General features: G+C 42.3%; 1 protein-coding gene across 1 annotated transcript in view; it reads left to right on the top strand.

The window, feature by feature from the left end:
* Positions 1–23,440, top strand: part of LOC103160853 (prolow-density lipoprotein receptor-related protein 1) — a 49,173-nt gene extending 25,733 nt beyond the window's left edge. The window contains exons 15-33 of the mRNA XM_027391243.2: positions 680–892; positions 2,748–2,930; positions 3,417–3,632; positions 5,343–5,575; positions 7,529–7,658; positions 7,820–8,004; positions 8,650–8,836; positions 9,723–9,941; positions 10,319–10,499; positions 11,782–11,983; positions 12,072–12,236; positions 12,554–12,754; positions 14,475–15,024; positions 15,883–16,008; positions 17,897–18,007; positions 20,316–20,552; positions 20,918–21,395; positions 22,878–22,977; positions 23,367–23,440. Coding sequence (XP_027247044.2) covers positions 680–892; positions 2,748–2,930; positions 3,417–3,632; positions 5,343–5,575; positions 7,529–7,658; positions 7,820–8,004; positions 8,650–8,836; positions 9,723–9,941; positions 10,319–10,499; positions 11,782–11,983; positions 12,072–12,236; positions 12,554–12,754; positions 14,475–15,024; positions 15,883–16,008; positions 17,897–18,007; positions 20,316–20,552; positions 20,918–21,395; positions 22,878–22,977; positions 23,367–23,396 — 3,947 coding nt within the window. The 3' untranslated portion in view covers positions 23,397–23,440. The remainder of the gene's footprint in view (positions 1–679; positions 893–2,747; positions 2,931–3,416; positions 3,633–5,342; positions 5,576–7,528; positions 7,659–7,819; positions 8,005–8,649; positions 8,837–9,722; positions 9,942–10,318; positions 10,500–11,781; positions 11,984–12,071; positions 12,237–12,553; positions 12,755–14,474; positions 15,025–15,882; positions 16,009–17,896; positions 18,008–20,315; positions 20,553–20,917; positions 21,396–22,877; positions 22,978–23,366) is intronic.
* Positions 23,441–24,259: the final 819 nt, after the last annotated feature.

Raw genomic sequence — 24,259 nt, 5'->3', positions numbered from 1 at the left:
TTTGTTTTGTTTTGTTTGTACACACTGCTTTTCTATTGCTGTGATAAAAAATCATGACCAAAAGCAACTTGGAGAGGAAAAGGTTTGCCCAGCCCTCCAACTTATGCTCCATCACGACGGCAGGGAAGTCAGGGCAGGAACTCAGGTTTCCTGGCAGAAACCAGGAGGCAGGATCTACATCAGAAGCCATAAAGGAGTGCTGCTTACTAGTTTGCTTCTCCTGGCTTTCTAAGTTTTTTTTCTTATGTAACCGGGACCACTTGCCCAGGGATGGAACCACCAACAGCAGTCTGTGACCTGCCACATTAGTCGTTAATCAAGACAACACCCCACAGGCTTGCCTCTGGGCCAACCTAACAGAGGCATTTTTCAATTAAAGTGCTCTCTTCACAGATGAGCCTGGCTTTTGTCAGGTTGTCATAACACCTAACAGCACAAGACACATTGAGACAGTGAGGTCACAGCTGGTGTCTCTGTGTGTCAGACCTAAGATCCCCACTTTACTGGAGCTTACGATATTCACTGGCTACTTTTAACCTACAGAACTAAAACCTTTGAAATTTGCAAGGAGGGCAATGTGCTTCCTTGGAGCTTTGGGTCTTTGGACTTATCACATAGCACATGGGCCTCCCACCTTGCCTTGGGAGACAGGTCAATCTTGATTCTTATTCTTCCCTAGGGTTGCACAGTTTTAGTTTATTAAAAAACCGAACATGCTCACTGAACCAGTCTTGGAGTGATGTGGTTATGGCAGCCCATGAGCCTTATCTGGTGACGGCAGACAAGGCAGCTCTTACGCTGTGGAACAGGAAGACACTGGAGCCCTTCTCCACACTGAAGGAGCCACACATAAAGAAAATGATCGTCTTGGCAGAGAACCAGGAAGTGCCAGGCGAGTCTTTCTTTGAGGGACTATGCCCCATGTTTTTTTAGGGTAAAATCTTGGGTATCCTTTTGTTTATATTAGCAGTTGTCTCTTCCTTCCTCGCTCCAGTAGTCTCCCTCCATAACTGGTTCATATTCTGGGAGTTTAAGAACTGAACACATTTTTCTAAGTTCCTAAGAGATTTAGCCAGTAAACAACGACCATAAAAGTTGTAGTAGTTCTTAGAGAGATCAATCTGCTGTGGCCCTTTGGGGAGAGGTCTTTCATGTTAGTGTATTCAAGGCTCTTAGTCTGATATTAACATAGCTAGCTATAAACAGTTCCCGAACTGATTTACCAAACAAACCAGTCTTTCATGAGACACATAGCAGTGACATTGTTCAGGGGACCCTCTGTGATGTACCCCTAAGGCTGTGGATACAAGTTAATATCCTCTACCAAAAATATTTAGGACCAAAAGTATTTCAAGTTTTGGACCTCTGTTTTAGGCTTTGGAGTCTTCTTCAGATGCATAATGAACTACGTTATAGATGAAACCCAAGTGTAAGCCCAAAATTCATTCATAATTCATGAATACTTTATGCAAGTAAGCTAGAGGTTATTCTCTACAAGAGTCTTAGTGTGCCTGCCTTTGGAGAGTGATCTGCCACATGAAGTCAGGTGTAGAGGTTTTTTGTTGTTGTTGTTTTGTTTTTTTATTTGTTTTGGGTTTTTTTGTGTGTGTGATATCATGTTAGATTAAGAGAGTTTTAAATTTTGGAGTCTTTTGGATTTCAAGTTTTTGGACTGGCGTGTTTAGCTTGCTCCAAGGGAAAACATAATTCTTCCTTTTGCTGGGGTTGGGTCAAGGCAAAGCAGGCTTCTGTATCATGCTTTCATATAGTCCTTTGTCAGAAGGAAAAACATCCAGTCCTAGGTTATGAAGCAGAAAAAGAGGAATTCCCTCCCCTAGTTTCAGAGGCTTCCTTGGTAGAAACAGCTGGGTATATAAAGGAAGATAGAAACCAAAGGGATGGAACCATTTTCTCTCTCTATCCCATTACACAATCTCCCATCTCAGCCTTCTCGGTGACCCATTTGGCTCACTGGTTGCTTTATCAGGATAAAGCATTATCTTAGAAGTCACAAAGCATCAAATCTAAGGATATATTCCTGAGGTGGGCATGTGCAGGTATAGTTAACCTCCCTGCTTTAATCCTATTTCCATCTCTAACACATCTGTTGTTGGCAGTAGTTGCTGACAAATGCTATATAGTAACTTGTGGCACTGTTACTTCTGCATTTCGACAAATGAGTGCCTAGCTTATGCCGGCTCTCATCCCAGGTCAGGGAACCAGAAGGGCTCTCATGCATTACTTAAGGGTAGGGACACATTCTGAGAAATATATTCCTAGGTGGCATCATTGTGTCACCATTATAAAATGTACTTATCCAAACCCAGGTAGACTGACAGCACACCTACTCCAAATAAAAGCAGTAGGTTTGTTCACACCAGTTAATTGTAGTAATTCTGCGACAAGAAGTTTTTGGCAGTTATGCACCGTCCTGTGTGTAGCCTGTGATTGATAGAACATGATGTGATGCAGTTGCACTCTGCTTTTCATTTCTCAGATGCAAACAGAGCATCAGATAGCTCAGGGAGGAGAAACGAACTTGCCCAAATTCAAAGCCCATAGATAAGGGTCTATGTAGCTCACTTACCTAAGTGTACTTACATTGGGTGCTTCCACAAGCTCTTATAATGTAGAGCCATGTGGACACTCAGTCCTTGTGTGGCTTTCCAAGGGAGGAGACAGTGGGAATCTGCCCCACTGCTGGGCCCTCCTGGACTGATTTGCTGAAGTGACATGATTTACTCTAGACCCTGGGCTTATGGAGACAGTGCCTACTGTCTCTTCTCCTCCTCCTGTTCTCTGCACCCGGTCCTCTATCCCCTGCCAGGATGGGAAGGGATGCATTCCCAGGGAGTCCCTCTGCGATGGTGAGCTTGACTGTCAGGATGGCTCAGATGAAGACAACTGCTCCCGGGTCTGCCATCAACCAGGTTGGTCACCCTGTCCTTGGTGCTTTGTGCCAGAGTCATCTTCAGGCACACGATAGGAATTGCCAGAGTATGTCCTTAATTGTGACATCCAAACTTCCTGTGGACATGTTTGCATGCCATCATCTGTCGGAATGTTGATTCCTTAAGGACACACTTCGTCCATCTGCCTGTGGCTGTTGCCTGGTTGCTTCCTTAGATTTGCTACATGTTTCAGTATTTGCCTTTTATAGGCTGGTCCACAGAATGACCTAAATGGCCCGCTTACAAGAGTTGGTGGTCATTTAACAAGTCGTCAATTATGTTACCAAACTGAACTAAGTCTCATTTGATAATTGACCTGAGCACATTAGTAAGCTGGCTTCTGTGTCAACTAGATATCAGAATGTAGATCAAATGAGACCCCCTCAGACACTGGAATAAAATGAGGTCATCTCATTTTAAATCTTCCTTCTGACCAATGCTAGTCTTGGGCCTTTTCCATGCTAGGGGTCTTCCAGTGTCTGGATGGAAGCAAGTGCATAGAGGAGAGGTACCACTGTGATGGGGCTCAGCAGTGCACCGATGGTTCTGATGAACTGGGTTGCTGGAGGCCTGCTGAAGACTGTTCGTTGCGTTGTGACAACAAGACCCGATGTATCCCTAAGAGTTGGCGATGTGATGGGAAGCTAGACTGTTTGGACAGAAGAGATGAGCAAGGATGCAGTAAGTTCCATGAGCTTCCCAAGGGGTGTGTGTGTGTGTGTGTGTGTGTGTGTGTGTGTGTGTGTGTGTGTGTGTGTGTGTAAAGAGGGCTGCCAAGTCTTGCTGTGTAGCCCCCGGCTGACCTGGAATTCATAGAGGTCCACCTCCTTCTGCCTTCAGAGCTCTGGGACTAAATGAATTGCTACTATGCCTGCCCCTCCCCAGGATGTCTGGCCTCCAGGAGCACTTCCAACTGTCTTATATTTGATTCATCTTCTTTTGGGAAATTATGATTCTATAACCTTGCTCTGAGTGATAACCTAAGCATTGCCCATCATTCGGGTATTGAACCATTGCTCCTGGAAAAAAAAAAATCTAAGGCTGAATTTCTTCAAACCTCTGGTCACAGCACCTTTACATTCCAATCAGTATATTACTGAATTGTTTTTGTAGCCCTATTTAAACATGCTGTTGATTTATTAACAATCACATCTAATATAGTCATTTGGTTCATTAGACCCACCACAGCCTTTTTCTTGGTGTGTGTGTGTGTGTGTGGCAGAGGGCATGGTTTGTTATTGAGATAGATTCTCAATGTATAGCCCTGGCTGGTCTGGAACTTGCTGCACAGACCAGGATGGCCTTATGCCTCTGTCTCCCAGCCCAGTATCAAAGGTGTGTGCCACCAAGCCTGCCACTGCTTCTTCTTGTACTGGGAATGTATGATAGTACTTTCATTGCTCTGAGGTTATTGAAATAGTAAAATCACCAGAGTGTGAAAATTTGGAAAGTATAGTTCTAAGTATAGCACTAAGGATGTTGACTAACAGTGTGAGAGTTGACACAAAAGGAAAAGGCATAGTGTTACCTGTTTATCCTAGCTGGGAATACACACACACACACACACACACACACACACACACACACACACACACACTGTGCATTGTACTTACTATAGAGGTTTAATAGTAAAGGATTGGAGCTTCCATCACAAGAGTATTTCCTTTAGGGGAAACTGGTCTAGTTTCCAAAATTATTTTTTGTCACATTAAAGATCTACTTCCCTGGATACTTTACATTTAGTCTTTTCACTTGCTGGACCATATCATTTATAGTTCTTGTAACTCTCCCTTCATTTTTATGGGCTACAGAGTCTTTATTTCTCTTTCTAATAATGAGGTTCAAAGACCAGCATCATCTTGTGGGTGGGGCCTAGAATTGGAGTGGGAAGAGTTGGGTGGGGCCTCAGCAGGTTTGCTGTGGATCAAGAAAACATCATAAATAATGGGATACTTGAAGATCCTTGTGCTCTAGATGGAGCATACCTCTGATACCTATTTGCATCCTTTTCTGGGACTAAGTCAAGCAGTTTTTGTCTGTAGGCATTGAGTCCAACAACATGAATTATAGAACATGTTGAATGTTAAGAGAAAATTTCTTTTATTATTAATGAATAAAGCTTGCAGAGGGTGTCTTCACCTTGTCTATGCCAGGTTCTGTCTGTAGGTCCATCCCTGTCCCTCAGTCCTGATGTTCAAGACCAAGACAGGACTGGGTCATTAAACTGATAGTAGGTCCTTCCTAGTGTAGCTCTTACCTTGAGATGATTTCCTGCCTGATGGTACTTGTTCCCAGGGTGACAGCAGAACTTGGGAGAGTCTCTAAAGTGTTTTTCTTGAAATGGATTTCTTCATAGTTGCCTGAGCTCTTACCCAGTGTCACCTTTCTCAGTTCGTGAAAAATGCAGCTCCTCTGAATTTCAATGTGAAAATGGCCAATGCATATCTTCTTCTCTGCATTGTGATGGGAACCGAGACTGCCTGGACCACTCAGATGAGGAAGGCTGCCCTGTTGCCTTACGGTGTCCAGAAGGGGAGATGAAGTGCCCAGAGAGTGGAGAATGTGTGTTGGCAGAGTGGATATGTGACCATGATATAGACTGCAAAGATGGAACTGATGAGAAGGTAGTGTACTCCTCCTTTAGAAATACACAGAGGTACCATTGCCCCCAGAGTAGCCAAAGGGAGTCAGTTCTTGGATCTTCCCAGGATGCCAGAATCTGTGGATGCAAATTCTTTCATAGGGGGTGGCATAGTGTTTGCTTATAATAAACCCATGTGCTCCCACACATTAAATCCTCTTTAGGTTACTTATAACAACTAATGCTGTGTTTCTGCTGAGTAAATAGATTCAACACAGTATTGTTTAGGGAGCAGTGACAAGAAGCAATCTGTTATGTGCATGGTAAAGACTCAATATTCAGAAATGTTTTTGATTCTCTATTCAGAATGGCTTGCTGACTGTAGCTCTCAAACACAGTGACACATGCTCTCGGTTGGGAAATTCAGGAAAACACAGAGGCAGATTAGTCACCCATAGCTTCATCCGAGTGTGACCAGGAGACTGCAGAAAGTCAACCTTTTAAGAGGAACTTGTGTTGTAGGAGAGCTGCAAGGATTAGAACATGATCACCATGGCTTGAATAGCCAATCCAAAGCTGAGCTCTGAGACTGGATAGGCTTTTACCCTAGCTCCTTTGAATTGTTACCACGAAGCTTGCTGTAGCTCAAGAACTGTCCCAGATGCCACCTGCTTGCACATGACCTTAGTGCTCAGAAGCTGGGAATATGTCTAAAGGCTCCGGGTTTGAGCAGGTACAAAGATGGCACCTCCCAAGTCAGAGGAAATGCTAACGATGCTGTCTGTCAATTTTATTTTTATTTTTGCTGTCATTTTTCGAGACCAGGTTTTTCTGTGTAGCCATGGCTGTCCTGGAACTCTCTCTGTAGACCAGGCTTGACTTGAACTCATAGAAATCTGCCTGCCTCTGCCCCAGGTTCTGAGACTGAAGGTAAGTGCCACCACTGCTCTACAATGCTATCAATTTTAATTCACCGGAGCATGTATCATTGTGGCAGAAAGAGCTTTAGGATCATTTCTTGGTTTGATTCCTTGGCTTCTGTTATCCAGATGAAATGAAGATGTCCCAATTAATCATTCCTCCACACTTTATTTATTTATTTTTCTGATTATTCACAGAACAGTTTATTTGTTTGCCCCACCACACCAGGCAGGCCACTCCTTGTGAGAAGAGGTGCCTATAGTTGTATTCTGCTTGGATGCCGCTTGCCTCCACAGGAGGGAACGCTGTGCAGGATAGCCCTAAGTTCAAGAGCCTGAGCATAAGTCCAGACTTAACTGCATTTGAGGTTCTTGTCCTCCTCAGTTTGGGTAGGTGTTTGAGCGTCAAGGCGGCACCAATTGTCTAATTGGCATTCCTAAAGGTGAAATGCCAGTCTTTCTCTAAGTTTATGGTCTGCTGGAATATGAGGCTGAGCCTCACTCCGGTCCTCTCCAGGCATGGCAAGTTTCTTCTCTAGAGGCCAGACAACACCATAGACCATTACCCAAGTCGAGGAGAACATGCCAGGCATGACATGAGAGCATGGCAGTCATTTTTCTCCTTGATGAGATTGTAAACAGCAATGAAACAAGGCCTTCATTGCTAAACATCTAAACACAACAGGATGGAAGCACGTGTGAATTCACAGAGACTTAGGCATTATGCATGGGGCAGGCATGGACCTGTACCAGACGGGGTCCTAGAACTGAAAGGAGAAGTACACCCATGCCCCTATCCCCAACCTAGAAGCTATCTCCAGTTGATAGCCACTTACAAATAAAAATGTAGTTTTCTCTAAGGGAGTCTCACTGGAGAAACAAGCTACTCTTAAGGGTAGGCTGAATGTGCAGCTACTGCAAGAGACTGTCATAATTTGTGTCCCCTTTGGGCACTTATGTTTCATCTGGCATCCTTCCAGAAGAGACTTGAGAATAGTCTCCTTGACTGGGGTCTTGTCTAAATCTTCGACCCCTTCTTAGCTGGGGGGAGGCACTGATTATCACTGTCTCCTCAGGACTGTGACTCCAAGGTGCTTCCATGTGGCCCAAGGCAGTGGGCCTGTGGAAGTGGAGACGAGTGTGTGCCTGATTTCTGGCACTGTGATGGACAGAGCGACTGCAGAGACAGCAGTGATGAGGCTGAATGTAAGTGCTCACCATTCTCACTGAGGCAGGTGCCCAGAGCTTTCATGCAAATGCTGCAGTCCACCCTCTTCTCATTGGAGGGATCTTGGGAGCCATGTAGGGGAGTGAGGCTTAGGGCTGGATTGTAAAACCCTAGTGGAAGGCAATCGCTTCCCCAACAGGTGCTCCACTGAAGTGCCTGGATTCTGAGTTCCAGTGTGCTACTGGTGCCTGCCTCAGCTTCAGCATGGTGTGTGATGGCCGAGAGGACTGTGCTGATGGTTCAGATGAGGGTGGAGAGTGTTCTTCATCAGTATGCAGCCCAGGGCGATGTTACCATTCCTGCTACCTGTCCCCAGCTGGACCAGTGAGTTGCTGAAGTTACTGTTTGTTCTCTATCAGTCACATCTGTGCTGAGCAAAGCCAGAAGTGCACTCATGCAGGTTTGTCCCTGATGGCACCTTGATCTCAAAGACCCGTGGCCCTTCCTGTCTCTTCTTAAGCTGTGGGAGAAATATTGCATGGTGCTAAGATGCAAACATCTGGGCAGATCAGGAAAGCACCAACCTGAAAGCTGCTTCCCTGTGGATATTTGGAATCCACCATGCTCTGAAGTTGAGAACTGGCTATGTTAAAGGCAGTATTACTCAGCTGCATGCAGTGAGCTCCAGTCTCATAGTCTAGCAAAAGAAAGCCTTCTGATATTTGGTAACAGCAGCTCGCTACTGGCAGATGACCAATTCAGTTAGCTTCATGTGCTTCTCTTATGAATGCAGTAGAGGCTCCGGTGTCCTGGGCTGAACCTAGCCAATGTTACTCTGGTCCTATGATGGTTAGAAGGGCATACAGGGAGGTTGATGAGGCAAAGAGAAATAAGTGACTGTTCAAGGCAAAAATGCTTCAGTTGTCAAAATGGAATGTATAAACATGCGAATTTCATAGGAAGATCAAAGTTGTTTTGTCAATGTTCTTCTGTCTTCAGACTGTGTTGATGGCCTCTTATCTCTTCCAGGTGTGTGCTTGTGGCCCAGGCTTTCAGCTGGAAAGCAGTGGTCAAATCTGTCAGGATGTAAATGAGTGTCAGCAGCCAGCTGGTCGACCTTGCAGTCAGACCTGTATCAATACAGAGGGCTCATATATCTGTGCCTGTCACCCTGGTTACTTGCTGGGCCCTGATGGGCACACTTGTAAGGCAACAGGTAACCTGAAGCTGGGAATGTCTTCTATGTCCTGGATCATGAGTACTAAATCTCTAACTCTCTAATGACTGTGGGTCAACCTAACTTATCCAATATTTCTTTCCTTCCCATCTGCCCCAGTATTTCATTCAGAGCCAGATTAATGCTTATCAATGAATGTGTGGTTAAAGAAAATGTGGTGTATATGCACAATGGAATTTATTTGGCCATAAAGAAAAATGAAATTAAGTCACTGACAAGAAAATGAATAGTACTGGAGATTATGTTAAGTGAAATAAGTCCGATTCAAGAAGACAAATATTGCAGTTTTCCCCCTCTATGTGGAATCTAGATTTCAGTATGAAATGTCATGAAAGGAATTGGGGGACTTTGGGTGGGGACAAAGTGGGTTAGAAGGGGTAGGATAAGAGACAGTAAGAGAGGGAAGAAATAAAATATCACACATTTTCTATCATATTTGGAATTGGTGCATGTGCCTGTGTGACATAAAAGCAGAATGGGGACTGTTTGAAGAAAGGAAGTAGACAAGCACTGTTGGGGAATGAAAGTGGACGGAGGGAACAGATAGGAGCAAGGTACAATGATGTGTATAATGCAAATGTCACAATGAAATTCACTATTTTGTTCACTAAGTAGGAAAATAAAAAAGATGTTGCCTTTAATTTAAGCTAATAATTACTGTATTCTATATACCCTTAAGTCTGGTTGTTATGTAACCATTGTGTTATGAAGCACTCCTTCCATTTGAGCTAATTGGCAGCCCAGCCTTGGCAACAAGAAGCCAAACTCCTTGTACCTGGCCATATTTTTTTATTCTTTAGCCTGTGCTGATCTTCCCTGTATAAACTCCTTTATGGTCACATTGAAAGCCATTTCTTCTTGGCAGGTGCTGAACCAATCCTGCTTGTTGCAATTGACTTTAACCTATTCCTTTCTGGGCTGAGAAGCTTAAAAGAAGATATCCTGGCAACTACGGACAAGAACCTGGCTATTTACTCAGTGGACTATGACTTAGTGGATCAGAAAGTGTTTTGGGCAGATCCCAATGCAGAGAGTATAAGGTGGATAAGTATGGCCACAAAGAAGGATGGGATGGTGGTAAGAGGTAGGTGTGTATGGAAAGCTCTTATTAAATGTACAAAGTATAAACCACACAATGAGGGGCAATTAATATAAACATGGGTTAGGATTTATCTCAATAGTAAGGAATCAAGGCTTTCTGGTTAGTAAGAAATAGAAAGCCACAACAATTGTCATCTCAGTGAATATGGGTTCTACCAAGCTGCAAGCCATCAACCATTGCTTTAAATGATCATCTTCCTCTACAATAGTATTTTGGAACATATTGATAGTTTTCTAGGTTGGATATTCATACAGTACTTGGAAAATGAATGACTATGGCATGCTAGTTTAGAATCTCTTGGTTTAAGCCTCCTGAAGTTATGATTTAGCATAAGCATACCTGTTGAATGGTCTCTTTAGGGATAAAGCCAGACTGTATAGTGGTTGACTGGATTGGAAGGAATCTCTACTGGACTGATAGGGGAGCTGGCCAGATTTTGGCAATTCAATTAACTGCTGTTGAGAGAGGAAAGTCCGAGTTCACAGTTGTCCTGGATGATGTAATTCAGCCCCATTCTTTGGCTTTGGATCCCCTAAATGGGTGAGTCAGGTGTCAAAACACCTGGTCAAGAACCTTAAGCTGGTTATCCCAGCCTAGTTCTACTTTGATGCTTGTGTTATCTCAATCTAGAATGAATCAATTGAAAATGTGTGTGGTTTTAGATCTAGTGCTGATTTGTGTCAACCTGATGCATGGCTATTAAACATCTCAAAATTTTGGGAGAAGTTCCAAGTGCTACTCAAGTCACAGTCTACAATGGTTTCTAAGACATACAAATAGACTCCTGGAACACACTTGTGATTTTTAAATGGCAGATAATGAGAGAAGGGAACTAGTAAGGATAGTTAATTCAAGATCATCTAGATTTGAACTAAGCTTGAGTGATTCAGCTTACAGTCCTTTCTTTCTAAAAAGGCATGGTGATTTTGTGCTTTTAAAAATTGTGTGTGTGTGTGTGTGTGTGTGTGTGTGTGTGTGTGTGTGTGTGTGTGTTTGCTGATACTACAGCACACATGTGGAAGTCAGAAGACAACATGTAGGACTTGGTTCTCTCTTCCCATCATGTGGTTTCCAAGAATTGAACTCAAGTGGTCAGGCTTCAAGGCAAGAACTTTTTCTACTGATCCATCTCTCCAGCCCAAAGACACACAAATTAATGCTCCCAGTCTGTCACTAGGATGACTATATGTGTAAAAAACATAAGAAAAAGATATAGGGAATCTAGGGTCAGTGATACCCCACATTTGATATCATCATTCTTCTTTCTTACCTTTTAACACACCTCCTCAGGAATTTTCAGCACGAACTCCACCACACTAACAGTAGTTTCTGGTGCATTTAACAGCCACAGTCAACAATGTGGTCTCATCTAGACATCCACCCATGATAATTTTTAGAGCTGTTTTGTATATTTTTAACCTATTTTTATTTTTCCCTTTTTATTTTCTATTTTTTAAGCCCACCTTCTAGTTAAGGAAAGATTGGCAACATCCCTGCATCCTTTCCAGGCTAGGGATTATTGAACTCCCTAGCTTCTTGTGGTAATTAATAACAACTAAACAATCACTATAAAGTTTCACGAAAAACTTTCTTCTAATATTTTACAATTATAACTAAGAAGATGAACTAATTAAAAGTTGAGGAAAAGATTAATTGAACCATAAGTCAATATTTTTCCATTTTGTTGTGATGATGTTGAATTCTAAGCTACTGTTTTTTAGATCCATTTGTAATCTTTATAAGTCAATGTTTTAAGAAATGAATTGATAGATGTTTTCTCTGAGGTGATACACTGCCTTAAAACTGGCTTTTATTCATACAGATTGATGTATTGGTCCGAAATCGGAGAAGAACCTCAAATAGAACAAGCAGGAATGGATGGTAGCAGCAGGAAGATGCTTGTCAATGAAGGCCTTGGCCAACCAACTAGCATAGCCCTTGACCAGTTAAGTTGGAAGATATTCTGGTCTGATGCGAAATTTCACTGCATTGGCTCTGCCAACCTAGATGGTAGTGGCATTAGTGTAAGTGTCCTCTTGACATTAGGCTCAGTTGAAATATCATGTGTCTTGTGTAAAACTCACCCCAAAAAGCTCACCTTCACCATTGTAGATGATGCAGCTAACACAAATCAAGAGCCCCTTTTCAGTCGCTGTGTTTGAAGATGAACTCTTCTGGTCTGACCTAAAGACAAGAACAATACAGCGTGTGGAGAAGATTACAGGCAAGGACAGGGCTGTCCTTATCAAGCGTTCTGGACAGCCCTTTGGACTCAAGGTATGTTGAGTATCTTAAAGTATCTCCCTGGTCATCCAGGTAAAAGATATGCTTATGAGCTATCCATTCACCAAGTTAGGTAGCATCCACCCACAGTGATTAAGAACATTATCTGGGCTGTGGTCATAACTCCATGGTAGAGTGGTACTTGCTAAGCAGGCACGAGGCCCTGTGTTCCACCTTTGTACATAAAGACAGAGAGAAGAAAAGGTAGAGGGTGAAGAAAAAAAGGAAAGGGAAAAAGAGGTGAAGACAATTGATTGGCTTTCTATTTGGAAGGATTTAGCACTTAGCAGCATCCAGCTCTTTTCTTACAGATAATGCATGAAGTTCTCCAGCCCAGGTCTTCTAGTCCTTGTCTGGACATGGGATGCTCTCACTTGTGCCTTCTGAGTCCACGAGCCAAGGGAAATTGTCATTGCCCACTTGGCCTCCTGCTGGCAGATGATGGAATGACCTGTGTCTCCCTCCAAGAGTCTGAGTTTGTGTTCCTAGTATTGCCTACTGTTCTCACTCAGGTACTGTTCGAGAGTTTGCCTGACATGTCTACATTTCCAACCCTTGGAAAATTCTTAAAACAGAGACTAAAATTCTTAAAACTAAACTTAATGTTTAGTATTCACTGTGCTCTGGGTATCCTGTACTGTAGAACACTGAGCTTAAAAGGGCTATGGTAACCAACATAGGGTTTCTTGAAATGCATAAATGAAAATCATGCACATTTTAATTCCTTTAAGACATTGACTCTCAGCTTTCCTAATGTGTGAACCTTTAATACAGTTCCTTGTGTTGGGGTGACCCCAACCATAAAACTATTTTTGTTGTTACTTTATAGCTGTAATTTCCTACTGCTGTGAATTATATTTTAAATACCTATGTTTTCTGATGATCTTAGGCAGCCCCTGTGAAAGGGTCATTTGGCTTCCAAAAGGGTCACAACGCACAGGTTGAGAACCACTACTCTAAGACATATTTAGTACACCAGAACACAGTGAGGTTAGGAAGTGGAGAGGAATTTGTCTTTGTTTACTTACCCAAGGAGTTGTGAGAATTCAGATTAGCTCTGATCCAAGCAACTCCCTGAGTTCTAGCCTGGAAAGGAAGCATATTTTTATCACTTTTGTCTTAGTTGGGTTTCTATTGCTGTAAAGAGACACCATGACCACAGCAACTCTTATTAAGGAAAACACTTAATTGGGGCTTGTTTACAATTTCAAAGATTCAGTCCATTATCATGGTGGAGAACATGGCACCGTGTTCTTCATGGAAGACAGACATGGTGCTTTAGGAATAACTGAAAGTCCTATACCTTGTAGGCAACAGGAAGTTGACTGAGACACTGGGAGCATAGGAAACCTCAAAGCCCACCCCCATAGTGATACTTTTGCTCCAACAAGGCCACACTCACTCCAAAAAATCCACACTTCCTATTATTGCCACTCCATATGAAATTATGGGGACAAATTATGTTCAAGCTGCCACAGTGTCTTAAATGAATAGAGACTAAAAGTACAAACAAACATGTCCTCACTCAGAGCACCTGTCAACTTGGGAAATTGTAAAACAAGGAAACAAAATTTTGGGGTTGAGGATCAGCTCCAAGGTCAGTGGGACATTAATTAATAAGTATCATTTAAAGAGAAGGACCTTTGACAGTGATCATATCTTCAAAATACATGATGTCCTGGCTAGTTTTATGTCAACTTCACAAAGCTAGAGTTATCCGAAAAGAGGAAGCCTCAGTTGAGAAAAATGCCTTTATAAGGATCCAACTGTAGGGCATTTTCTCAGTTGGTGATCAATGGGGGAGTCCAAACCATTAGGGGTGGTGCCATCCCTGGGCACGGTCTTGAGTTCTATAACAAAGCAGGCTGAGCAAGCCAGTCAGTATCACTCATCCATGACCTCTGCATCAGCTCCTGCCTTCAGGATCCTGTCTTGACTCCTTTTGATGATGAACTATGATGCAAAAGCATAAGCCAAATAAACCCCTTTCTCCCCAAGTTGCTTTTGATCATGGCGTTTCATTACAGCAATTGTAACCCTGTCTAAGACACATGGATTTCAGGAATTTTCAGTGTTAAAGGCTCCAGGAAAGGAACAAATTAACTGCTTTCTGCTTTCAGGAGATAAAATGTCTGAAAATATTAATGTAAGAATCCTAGCACCAATGTGATACCGAGATAAGAAAAATAGAGTAGACTCAACCAGTGTCATCCACCTAATTTCTCCCCATAGATCTATCTGAAAAATCTTAAGACTACACCACAACAAACAACTGTACCGGAACACAGAACACTTCCCTTTACCAGTGTCAACCAGCTGGCATCAGTGGATTATCTTGTCCAGGAAAAGGCCCTTTACCTGTCAGAGCTGAATACCAGTGACATCAGGCTACTGATGCTGAAAGACCCAGGGATACTCTCATGGCGGAGAATCATATCAGGGAAGGGGACAGTGGTTGACTTTGCTCTGGACTGGCTGAGTGGAAACATATATTGGATTGACAGTGAGAATCCCCACATCAATGTTGCTTCCTCAAAAGGCCAGTATCCCATTGTCTTGCTCAGTGAAAACCTTTACCACCCAACCTCTATTGTCCTCCACCCACCTATGGCAGTCATGTGCTTGGCAGACCTGGGATCACAGGATGATGGGAGACATGGCTCCAGCATTGAATGTGCCTCTATGGATGGCAGCAGAAGAAGGGCGCTATGGCTGAAATCCCAGGTACCTGTGGGCCTGGCCTTTTCCGATTCAGGGACCCGAGTATACTGGGCTGATACTGGTAAGCAATTAATATCTACACTCTAAATATGAACCTGACAGACCCTGCACTGGGTAATGAAGTTCTGGTCAATGATCTTCAGCCATAACCTCAATGGACTTTCAGATCTTTATTTTCATCTGCCAGCACAGTAGAGACAGGAGAGTCTTTTCCTAAGTAGCAGAGTATAGCCCATAGAGTCATGCAGTTGCCCTTTTGTGAAAGATAAGACTGAGAACTCAAAAAATATGAATAATAATGGGGTGATGGTTCAATGGGAAAAGCATCTGCCTTACAAGTCTGAGGACCTGTGATTAGATCCCAAGAGCCCGTGTAAAGCTGAGCACCATAGCACATGTTGGTAATCCCAGTTGTCCCACTGGAGGTGGGAGCTTGTGGGACACCTAGCCTGGTATATGCAGCAGCAAATAGCAAAGAACCTCTGTCTCAAACAAGAAACCTGACTTTGTCAGCTGACCTCAAAACATATACTGCGACACAAGCAAACCTGCAATCGCATGTATACACATGACTTACATACTCACTCATCATGTATACACACACACACATCACATACACTATATATGTAGTGCATGCATATATACACTATGCACACACACACACATACAAATCACTGTGAATCACATGCTCACACCACATACACTATATATAGTATATACATTCTATACATATATGCATATATATGCACTACATAGATGCAAATCACTATGAATCACTGTTATTGAGAGGTGAATGAGGAAGAATTGATTCCAAGCCTGAATGGCAGTGTCATCCTGAAACTGGGACAAGACATAACAAGTTCCAGGATATAGTACAGCTGTTGGGACTAAATGAAATTAACTGAGCATCTCTTCCTAGGGCAGGGGCTTATACAAAGCATTCAACTAGATGGCTCAGGATACACAGTGAACCACCAAGGAGTTAAGGGTCTTCACCTCTTTGCATGTGGTCAAGACATGATGTTGTGGACAACAGTTGATGATGGTAAGTCTTCTTGTATAGACTGAACTGTGATATGAATTCACTCCTGGAATCCAAAGAGTATCTGCTTCTTAGCACCCGTCCCTAGCAGTGTCTTTCTTTTAGAAGAATGACTGGCTTCCCTAGCCTAAAAAAGGTTGTGTAACAGTGCATCTATGGCTTGGAGGACCTTTCCCTTTGTTGGTCAGTCTCTATGTCAATGGTTCTCGACCTTCCTAATGCTGCAAAACTTTAATACAGTTCCTCAGGTTGTGATCACCCCCAACCATAAAATTAGTTCATTGCTACTTCATAACTGTATTTTTGCTACTGTTACGAATCATGATGTAACCATGTGATATATATATAGGATATCCAATATGTGACCCCACAAGGCTTGCGACCCAGGGTTGAGAACCGCTGCTCTATATGACTAAGTTCAGGTGACAAAATTTCTGTATTTCATTTGATGGTCCTTACTGCTTTGTTACCTATCTGTCACTTCAACAAAACACATCTGACAACAGACTCCTGTGGAGAAAGGACTTGGATTCACAGTCCCATGGGTTTCAGTGTACTTGTCCCGGTTGCATTTGGATCTTTGGTGAAGAAGTATACCATGATGTGTCATGTGGTAGAGAAACAAATTCTCCCATGGATGCAAAGCAAAGAGAGAGAGCGAGGAAGGCCAGGGACCTAAAATCTCCATCTAGAGCATCCCATTAATAATCTAGCTTCCTTCCCCTTAGTCGCAAGCTGGAGACCAAGCCTTCAGTACATGGACCCTTGGCCAACTCTAGTGCAAGAGAGAATGAGCAGGAGTTGGAACTAGGTGGCATGCCTTCTCTCAGTCACTACTTATTCCATCTTACCAATCAAATGAAAATACCTGTTTTAGTTGATGAAGTACACATGAGGTTCAAAGTGGATTATACAACATTCTTTGTATTTTCATTTTTAAATAACCTTTTCTGATTCACATTTTCAGACATGTTTATTGTTATGTTTGTTCTTATTCAAACCCCTATTACCTTCAGAAAACCCCATTCCCTGTCCTATCAGTACCCCCTTCCCCCTGCTTACTCCTGCTTCTGCTCTCAACGCACACACACAGCTTTATCTAGGACTCAAATATGGCCATTTCTAGCATATTAAGGCGGTGCCAAAAAAATCACGGTGTTCTATTACCTTACAGTGTCTATGCTAGATTCCCGTGACTAAACTTCTGATGAGTATCTAGACTTGATGAAACTGGAGAAAATATTTAAAATAAACCTGTCTCCTTAAGTGTCCAAATGTCAATCAGCCACAGCAGAACAAGTCCTCAGATCCTGCGCCTGAGGGTCTGAGGTGTGTGACGAGCTGCTTCCCATCCACTTTAGGATCCCTCATAGCTCGTCCTACAAGTGAGCCATTCCCAGAGATGAGTTCTAATGAATTTGGAGACAATCCTCACTAATTGCCTAGACTACATTTATGTCTCGCTTGTTCTTTCTAGTTCAACATTTATTAATATTCTAGTTATAATTTATTGTCATGTAACCTTGAGTTCGTTTATTTTTATGTGTTGTTTTTTTTTGAGGCAGTGTATCATTCTGTAGCCCTGGTTGGCCCCCAAATTCAGTTTTCCTGCTTCAGCCTCCCAAGTGCTGGGATTATAGGTTTTTGCTACCACACATGCCTAACTTGAGACTTTTTTATTGGAAATTTGTCATTATTAAAAGTCCTCTCAGAATTTCTTTCTCACAATAAACCCAGAAAAATATATACACCTATTCTGAAAAATTCTTTTTGCTTCTTTGTATAACACAGATGAGTTAAAGTGTTTCTACTGAATGGATTTCTTTGCCTGGGAATGGTTCTGTCATGGATTTTATTTCTGCTAACAGTTACTCGCTGGCTTTTGTTTCAGCCCAGATCACCAAAGTTTGGTACAACAAAGCTCAAGTCTCAGAAAGCCAATGGTTCCAAGTAGACCAGAAGATTGTAGACTTAAAAGTTTATAGTACACTTAGTCAACAGGGTAAGTACACCTCCAATGACTGTGACAGCATTGCAGTCCACTGAGCACCCACAGAGGGGACACTCCACCCTATCATCTCCTTGGAATGTCTTTGTTTTCCCCAATTACGTTAAAAAATTTCTCTCTAAAATTCTTATTGTTCTGCACAATGGTCTTGCGTGTATGCAGTTCTCTATAGTCTGGGTCAGGTAAACCATTGACCCCATTGTCTTATGAATTGTGTACCAAACATGGGCTGGGAATTGGTAGATTTGGTGTGCTGGCTTTCAATGGCTATTACTATAAACATATGGGAGACAGCCAACTTCTAAGAAGGGGACTTTATTCTAGCTCGTGGTCTGCAGGTTCCAGTCTTCAATGGCTGTCTCTTTGCTTTGAGATCTATGACACAACAACACTACATAACAGGAGTGTGTAGCTGGCAGAGAAATAATGTGTTCTACTCATGTCTGAGAAGAAGAAGTAGAAGAGACTAGAATCCTAGAATGCTCTTCAGAGGTGTGCCTCCAGTGTCTAAATAACTCCCACTAAGCTGTATTTCTTCTATTTCCAGCAACTTTCAATAGAGTGATGCTGAGGTCGGATCCTTTAGGGGGCTCTTAAGATCTACATTATAAAACCTGAGTCTGTTTTCACTTTCATTCTTTTAAATTTTATTTTATTTTTTCCCTTCATGTACCTTCCAGACTCTGGCTTCCAGCAGTTTATGTTGGATTTTTTTTTGTTTTGTTCTGTTGCTTTGTATATTTGCTGCGCTTGGGATCTAACCCAGACCTTGTAAACACGGGGCCTGAATGTTACCAATGAGCAAGTCTCCTCCACACACATTTTTTAATTGAAAATAGAGTTTTTCATATTGTACACCCTGACCACCGTCTACCCTCCTCCAATTCCTCCTAGATCCTCCCTGCCTCTGCACCCACCCAAATCCACACTCTTTCTTTCACTCACATTAGAATACAAAAGGCATCTAAAAATAGTGGCGATGATAAAATAAGGTAAGATAAAAGCAAATCATAATAGGACAAAATAAACAAACAGGGAAGAAAAGAGCCAAAGAAAAAGCACACTAAACACATACAGACACTAAACACACAACATTCACATACACAGAAAATCCATAAAATCAGAAACCAGAATGTATCACTTTGTTCTTGTGTACTAAACACTACTAATTTTATAATAAACAAAACACCACTTGAGAGTTGAGAAACACCTGGTAGTCGGTGCAGGTAGGTGGCTCTAGCTTGGTGGGGGCTGAGGTGGAATGATTCAAGCTGAAGGCCTGTCTGATTTACAAAGTGAGGCTATGTGTGGACCTTAGTGAGAGCCTGTCCTTAAAGAAAAGGGGTTGGAGGATCAGCTTTAAAGAAAAGGGGTTAGAGGATCAGCTTGGCTCTTGCCTACTTTGGGTCAAATCTTTAGTAACACACACACACACACACACACACACACACACACACACACACACACACACAGACAGACACACAAACTCTGAAGCAGAGCTAGCCTTCATTCTACTTACCATCAGTTGTATCTATATTTGTTGTTGTCCGAACCTCAAAGCATGGGCTTGGGAACAGTCAGACATGATGAGCACATTAGTCTTAAGAGTATGTCACCCCATTGTTTTTTGTTTGTTTGTTTGTTTGTGAAAATCAAACCTCCATGGAAGCATGCTAGTCACGTGGAAGCTGCCAGTCTTGGTTCAACAAGGAGATAATGTTTAGACTTCCTCCAAGTGACAGATGGTCACTCAAATTTTCTGTTATTTAGTTCTTAGAGCTGGAAGGAGGGAGCTTTACACCCTTGTGTAAGTTTATCTGCATCACATACAGCTCTGGGCCACCAAGCCTGGAATGTCCCACATGCCAAGACCTCATTAGTAGCTTAAGACTGAGCCTTGAGGGATGATCCTAAATGACAAATGGCTCCCTAAATCAGGCTATAAGAGGGACAATAAACCTCCCAGCTTCCATGCTTCCAACTAACAATAGTTTTATTTCCAAGGCCTTTCTGGTTCTGCCATTGGATGGGTTTGGCTGAAGCATGTCCACAATGTAGTCTTGAATAATTAAGAGGTTCCCTCAACTTTTCTTAAGGTGGTTCCTTGTTAAATGTTTAAAGCTAAGTTGATCTATGAAGAATTATCAATTAACTAAAAGGAATCAAATGGAAGAACTGCCTAATTTGTTGGAAATGTCTGTGCCTTTTGAGGATAATGTATTTATAAGAAACTTGTGGGAAACTCTCCCAGAGCCTAATCTTACTTAATATAATTTTGGTTTGGGAATGGGGGAATATGCAGGTAACAACAGCTGCTCAAAAGATAACGGAGGATGCAGTCATATCTGTTTACCAAATCCCGAGGGCAAGACTTGCAGGTGTCCCAGTGGATACTGCTTGGTTGATGGCCACACATGTGTGGAAGCTGTCCAGTGCTCTCTGACATCACGATGCTGTAATGATGGTCAGAAGTGCATTTCCATGGAGCAAGTTTGCAATGGTCATGATGACTGTCTGGATGGATCTGATGAAGTGGATTGTGAGTACCTCCTACCAGGCTCCGGTTGTGCATCAGTATTCATGGCTTTTGGAAATATCCAATTCAATACTACCCCTTAAATATTTACCCAATATATCACTGCCATGTTAGCACTGATTTTTGTTACTGGACACATGAAATCTCTACTTGTGGACAACTAGATATAAATTATTATAGATTCCCATGAAAAGCTAATATGCCTTCTGGTTGTTAGGACAGGAAGCATGAGCATGCACTATAAGGCTGGGCAGTTTTACATTGTTTGAAAGGCCCTCGATTCCATCAATTTAAATAAAATGACTGAGTATCCATAACCTAGGGGAAGGAGATTGAGCAAACAGTTCCATCTGTCTTGGTCTTTATAGGTATTAATCCAGGTAAAATTCATTCAACATCAATACATAAGAAGCCAGAAGCTCGGAAAAGGTTGACACCACAAGCTTCCGAACCTTTCCAGGCTACTGAGTCTACCACAGGTGAATATGTAGGACAAAACGGAATGAGACATCCTGTCAGGAAAACACTAAGCACTCGTATGCCTGCACTAGAGAGCAAGGTCCCCGAAACCAAGGGAAGAGAGGCAACTGTTCAGTCAAAGGATTTACAGGAGGCAAAGCGTATGCCCTGTAGCCAAGACTTTTGCAATGGGAGAGGGATCTGCACCATGGAGGGAAAGCTGAGACAATGCCGCTGCCTGGTGGGATATAGTGGAGAGTTCTGCCAAGAAGGAGCCCATGCCCCTGCCACTGGCTATGTAGCCCTGGGTGTAGCCATTGCTTTAGCAGCTATTCTGGCAGTTCTGGGGCTATTTCTACACTTCAGAAGAAAACGTAAATTCAAAAGGTGAGTGACTGCTAGTGCATTCACGAGAGAATTACTTTTCAAAGGCAGCTTATAAAATGAGTAGTGTTGAAGACTTAAGCCCGCTCTAGGAATTCATTTTCTGAGGAAGGGTTGAGATGATGAGGCACCTGTTACGTGACCTGGAAAAACACGAATGGGGTCGATCCCCTTGAGTGAGATCTGAGGTATGTGATACAGTGTGGGGTCTGAGACATTCACAAAGTTAAAATCTGATTCAACAGCTGTTGGAGACGAAGCTATGGGAATGAAAGTGAGGAGATTTCCCTATCTATGAAGTAATGGGTGAGCACCAGTGATTGAAGGAGTGTTTGTCAGGAGGTTAAGATCTGCTAGGGCACCAGGCTGGGGATCACAAACATGAATGTATGTTCTCAAGGAGACTGGGAGTCTGAGATCTGAGGGTTAGCATTAGCTGCATTGTGTTGTTTATCTCCTTGGTTGGTAGATGGTGGGCTGTCTCCCTTTTCCCTTCACAATGTCTTCCCCTCTGTATGTGTCGGCACCCTTCTTCTCAGGGAGACACAGTCATGTGGCCAGGTTCCTTCTATCTCCTTTAACTTTAGTGCCTCTTGAATAAGCCTGCCATCACCATCTACATTTCATGGACTTGGAACATTGGTGGGGCACAACTTAGCCTACACCTGGAGGTGAAATTCGGGAATAATAAAAAGAATCCACACTAAGTTTCATCCAAGGGCAAGAAAGCCACTAAAGAAACACACAATAACCAAATGGTATTACGGACATTTTAAGATACAGTAGGGAGGTGTGTTTGGAGAAAGTGATTAAGCATACTGAAAAGGAACATTAAGCAGTCTACAGACAAAGAATTATAAAGGAGCCTAATGCTTTAGAAGCTGCCTAGCTTTTCTGTCTTCAATTCACAGATGGAAGAAAAGGCAGGAGAATGCACATGTCTAATCAAACACTGGTTAATATGTAACTGGTTCAGTCTTGGTCCTCTTGCTATGCTTTCCTACTTGACTTGTGTCGCATTGCCCCTTGTCTGTCCTTGAAGTTATTTCTCATTGATGGTCACTAGCCTTCCTTCAGGAGAGAAGCAATCCTATCTTTGCTTAGTAACAGATAATAATTGACTCAAGTATTATCCACTCTAGATCATTTGCTTTATTGAAGAGATGATTAAAATGAAACAGTTTCTATGTAATTAACCATAGCAGTAGATAAATGATGATATATACTTTTTAGAGTTATCTATTTTTATATTGTGTGTGTTTGTCTGAATGTATGCATGTCCAGTGTATGTGTAGTGCCTTCAGAGGCCAGAGGAAGCCATTGGATTCCTGCAACTGGAGTTCCAGACAGCTTTGAGCCTCCATATGGGTACTGGAAAGTAAATTCAGGTCCTCTGCAAGAGCAGGGAGTGCCCTTAAGCACTGAGCCATCTCTCAATTGCTTTCTATGCAAACTATTCTTTTGGTACTGTTTCTTTGATTGTAGAACACCGTCAAGAAATTTGGACTATGATAAAGAAAATAACCAAGAAGAAGAAAATCTAATGAATAGTGAGACTTTTGTCAATGAAGTCTATGATGAGCAGGTATGCCAGGGAGTCTGGGAAGACTTTAAGGGAAGGGGATGGTGAGAGGTGAGACACCCTTTTCACATGTGGTTGTGAAAAGTCCAAGCTGGGTGAATGTGGCTGTTATTTATGCTAAACTTCTGCTTACTGAGTCTTTGGTCTTTAGCTCTGGTTTGAAGAATTACAATGGCACACGCATGAAATAATAACTTAGACATTTCAGCTGAGTGCACACATGGGGCTAATCATTTGGGGAGTAGGTTAGGCTACTATTGGATTAGTGTTACCCCAAAGTTTAGGTACTCCTTCCCCAGATGTCTACCGGCATCTCTAGGTTCCACCAATGATATTTTCTTGTTTTGTATAAATGCAGCATATGTTCTCTAACTTCAAATCCTTCCTTACAGGAATCCCTTACCTCTTTACAAGCTGAATGACCTCATTAAAAAAAAAAGAGCTGACACCTTTCAATAAATATTGCCTATGCATTTCGTTGTATGCTGTCTTAACTTCTTGAACAGTTTGTGGTGAATTTTGATTACTTCAGATGATTCCTTCTTAAATCAGAGAGGGCCATCTGGTTTTGCTAGTGGATTTCTAAAAACCGTAGATTCTTAGATATGGTGAGAATTCAGTTTGATTTACATGTAGCTTAGGTTATGACTCAGCTACAAGTGCTCTTTACCCCTAGTCACCTGACCCAGTGCAAGTCAGAAGTCCTAGATGAAAATCTTGGCTCTGACACTGACCTTGAGGTAGTTAATCCTCTGAACCAGTTTCCTAGTTTACCAAAAGAGAGTGGTCTTCCTTGCTTCTCAGAAGCCAAGTTCCTGTAGAGTGGTAAATGTCCAAGTATTTGTTCCCCAGAGTCACCACCCTAGATAAATTTCACTTCTAGGTTGGCACTCATTTATAAAAACTGTTTCCTTTATGATAACTTCAGGTGATTCTGAAATGAATGGAGCAGGTAAATATACTTTGTAGATATAGACTCAGACGCATGCTTTGTCTAATGCTATTTAGAATAACATCAGTGGATATTGTGGTCATCAACACAGGATATAGGCTACTCCTGGATTAATCCTAACTAGCTCTTGCCTGCCAAGGACCACACAAGTACTTAGCCTGCCAATATATCTGTTGGTCTTGCTTGGTTACTTCTGCTTCATGGTGAATCAAAGGTACTGAATCTGTGATGTACACAGGGTCACAATGGTATTGTGGTCTAAAATTTGGTAGGAGCAACAACCCTGGACAAATCACTTTGTCCTGTTTAATGCCTATGTGTGTCTTAGCATGG

The sequence above is a fragment of the Cricetulus griseus genome, assembly GCF_003668045.3.
Source record: "Cricetulus griseus strain 17A/GY chromosome 1 unlocalized genomic scaffold, alternate assembly CriGri-PICRH-1.0 chr1_1, whole genome shotgun sequence".
In the NCBI taxonomy this organism is placed as follows: Eukaryota; Metazoa; Chordata; class Mammalia; order Rodentia; family Cricetidae; genus Cricetulus; species Cricetulus griseus.
Note: the sequence above shows the minus strand (reverse complement) of the source record. Positions and strands in the feature narration are given on the sequence as shown.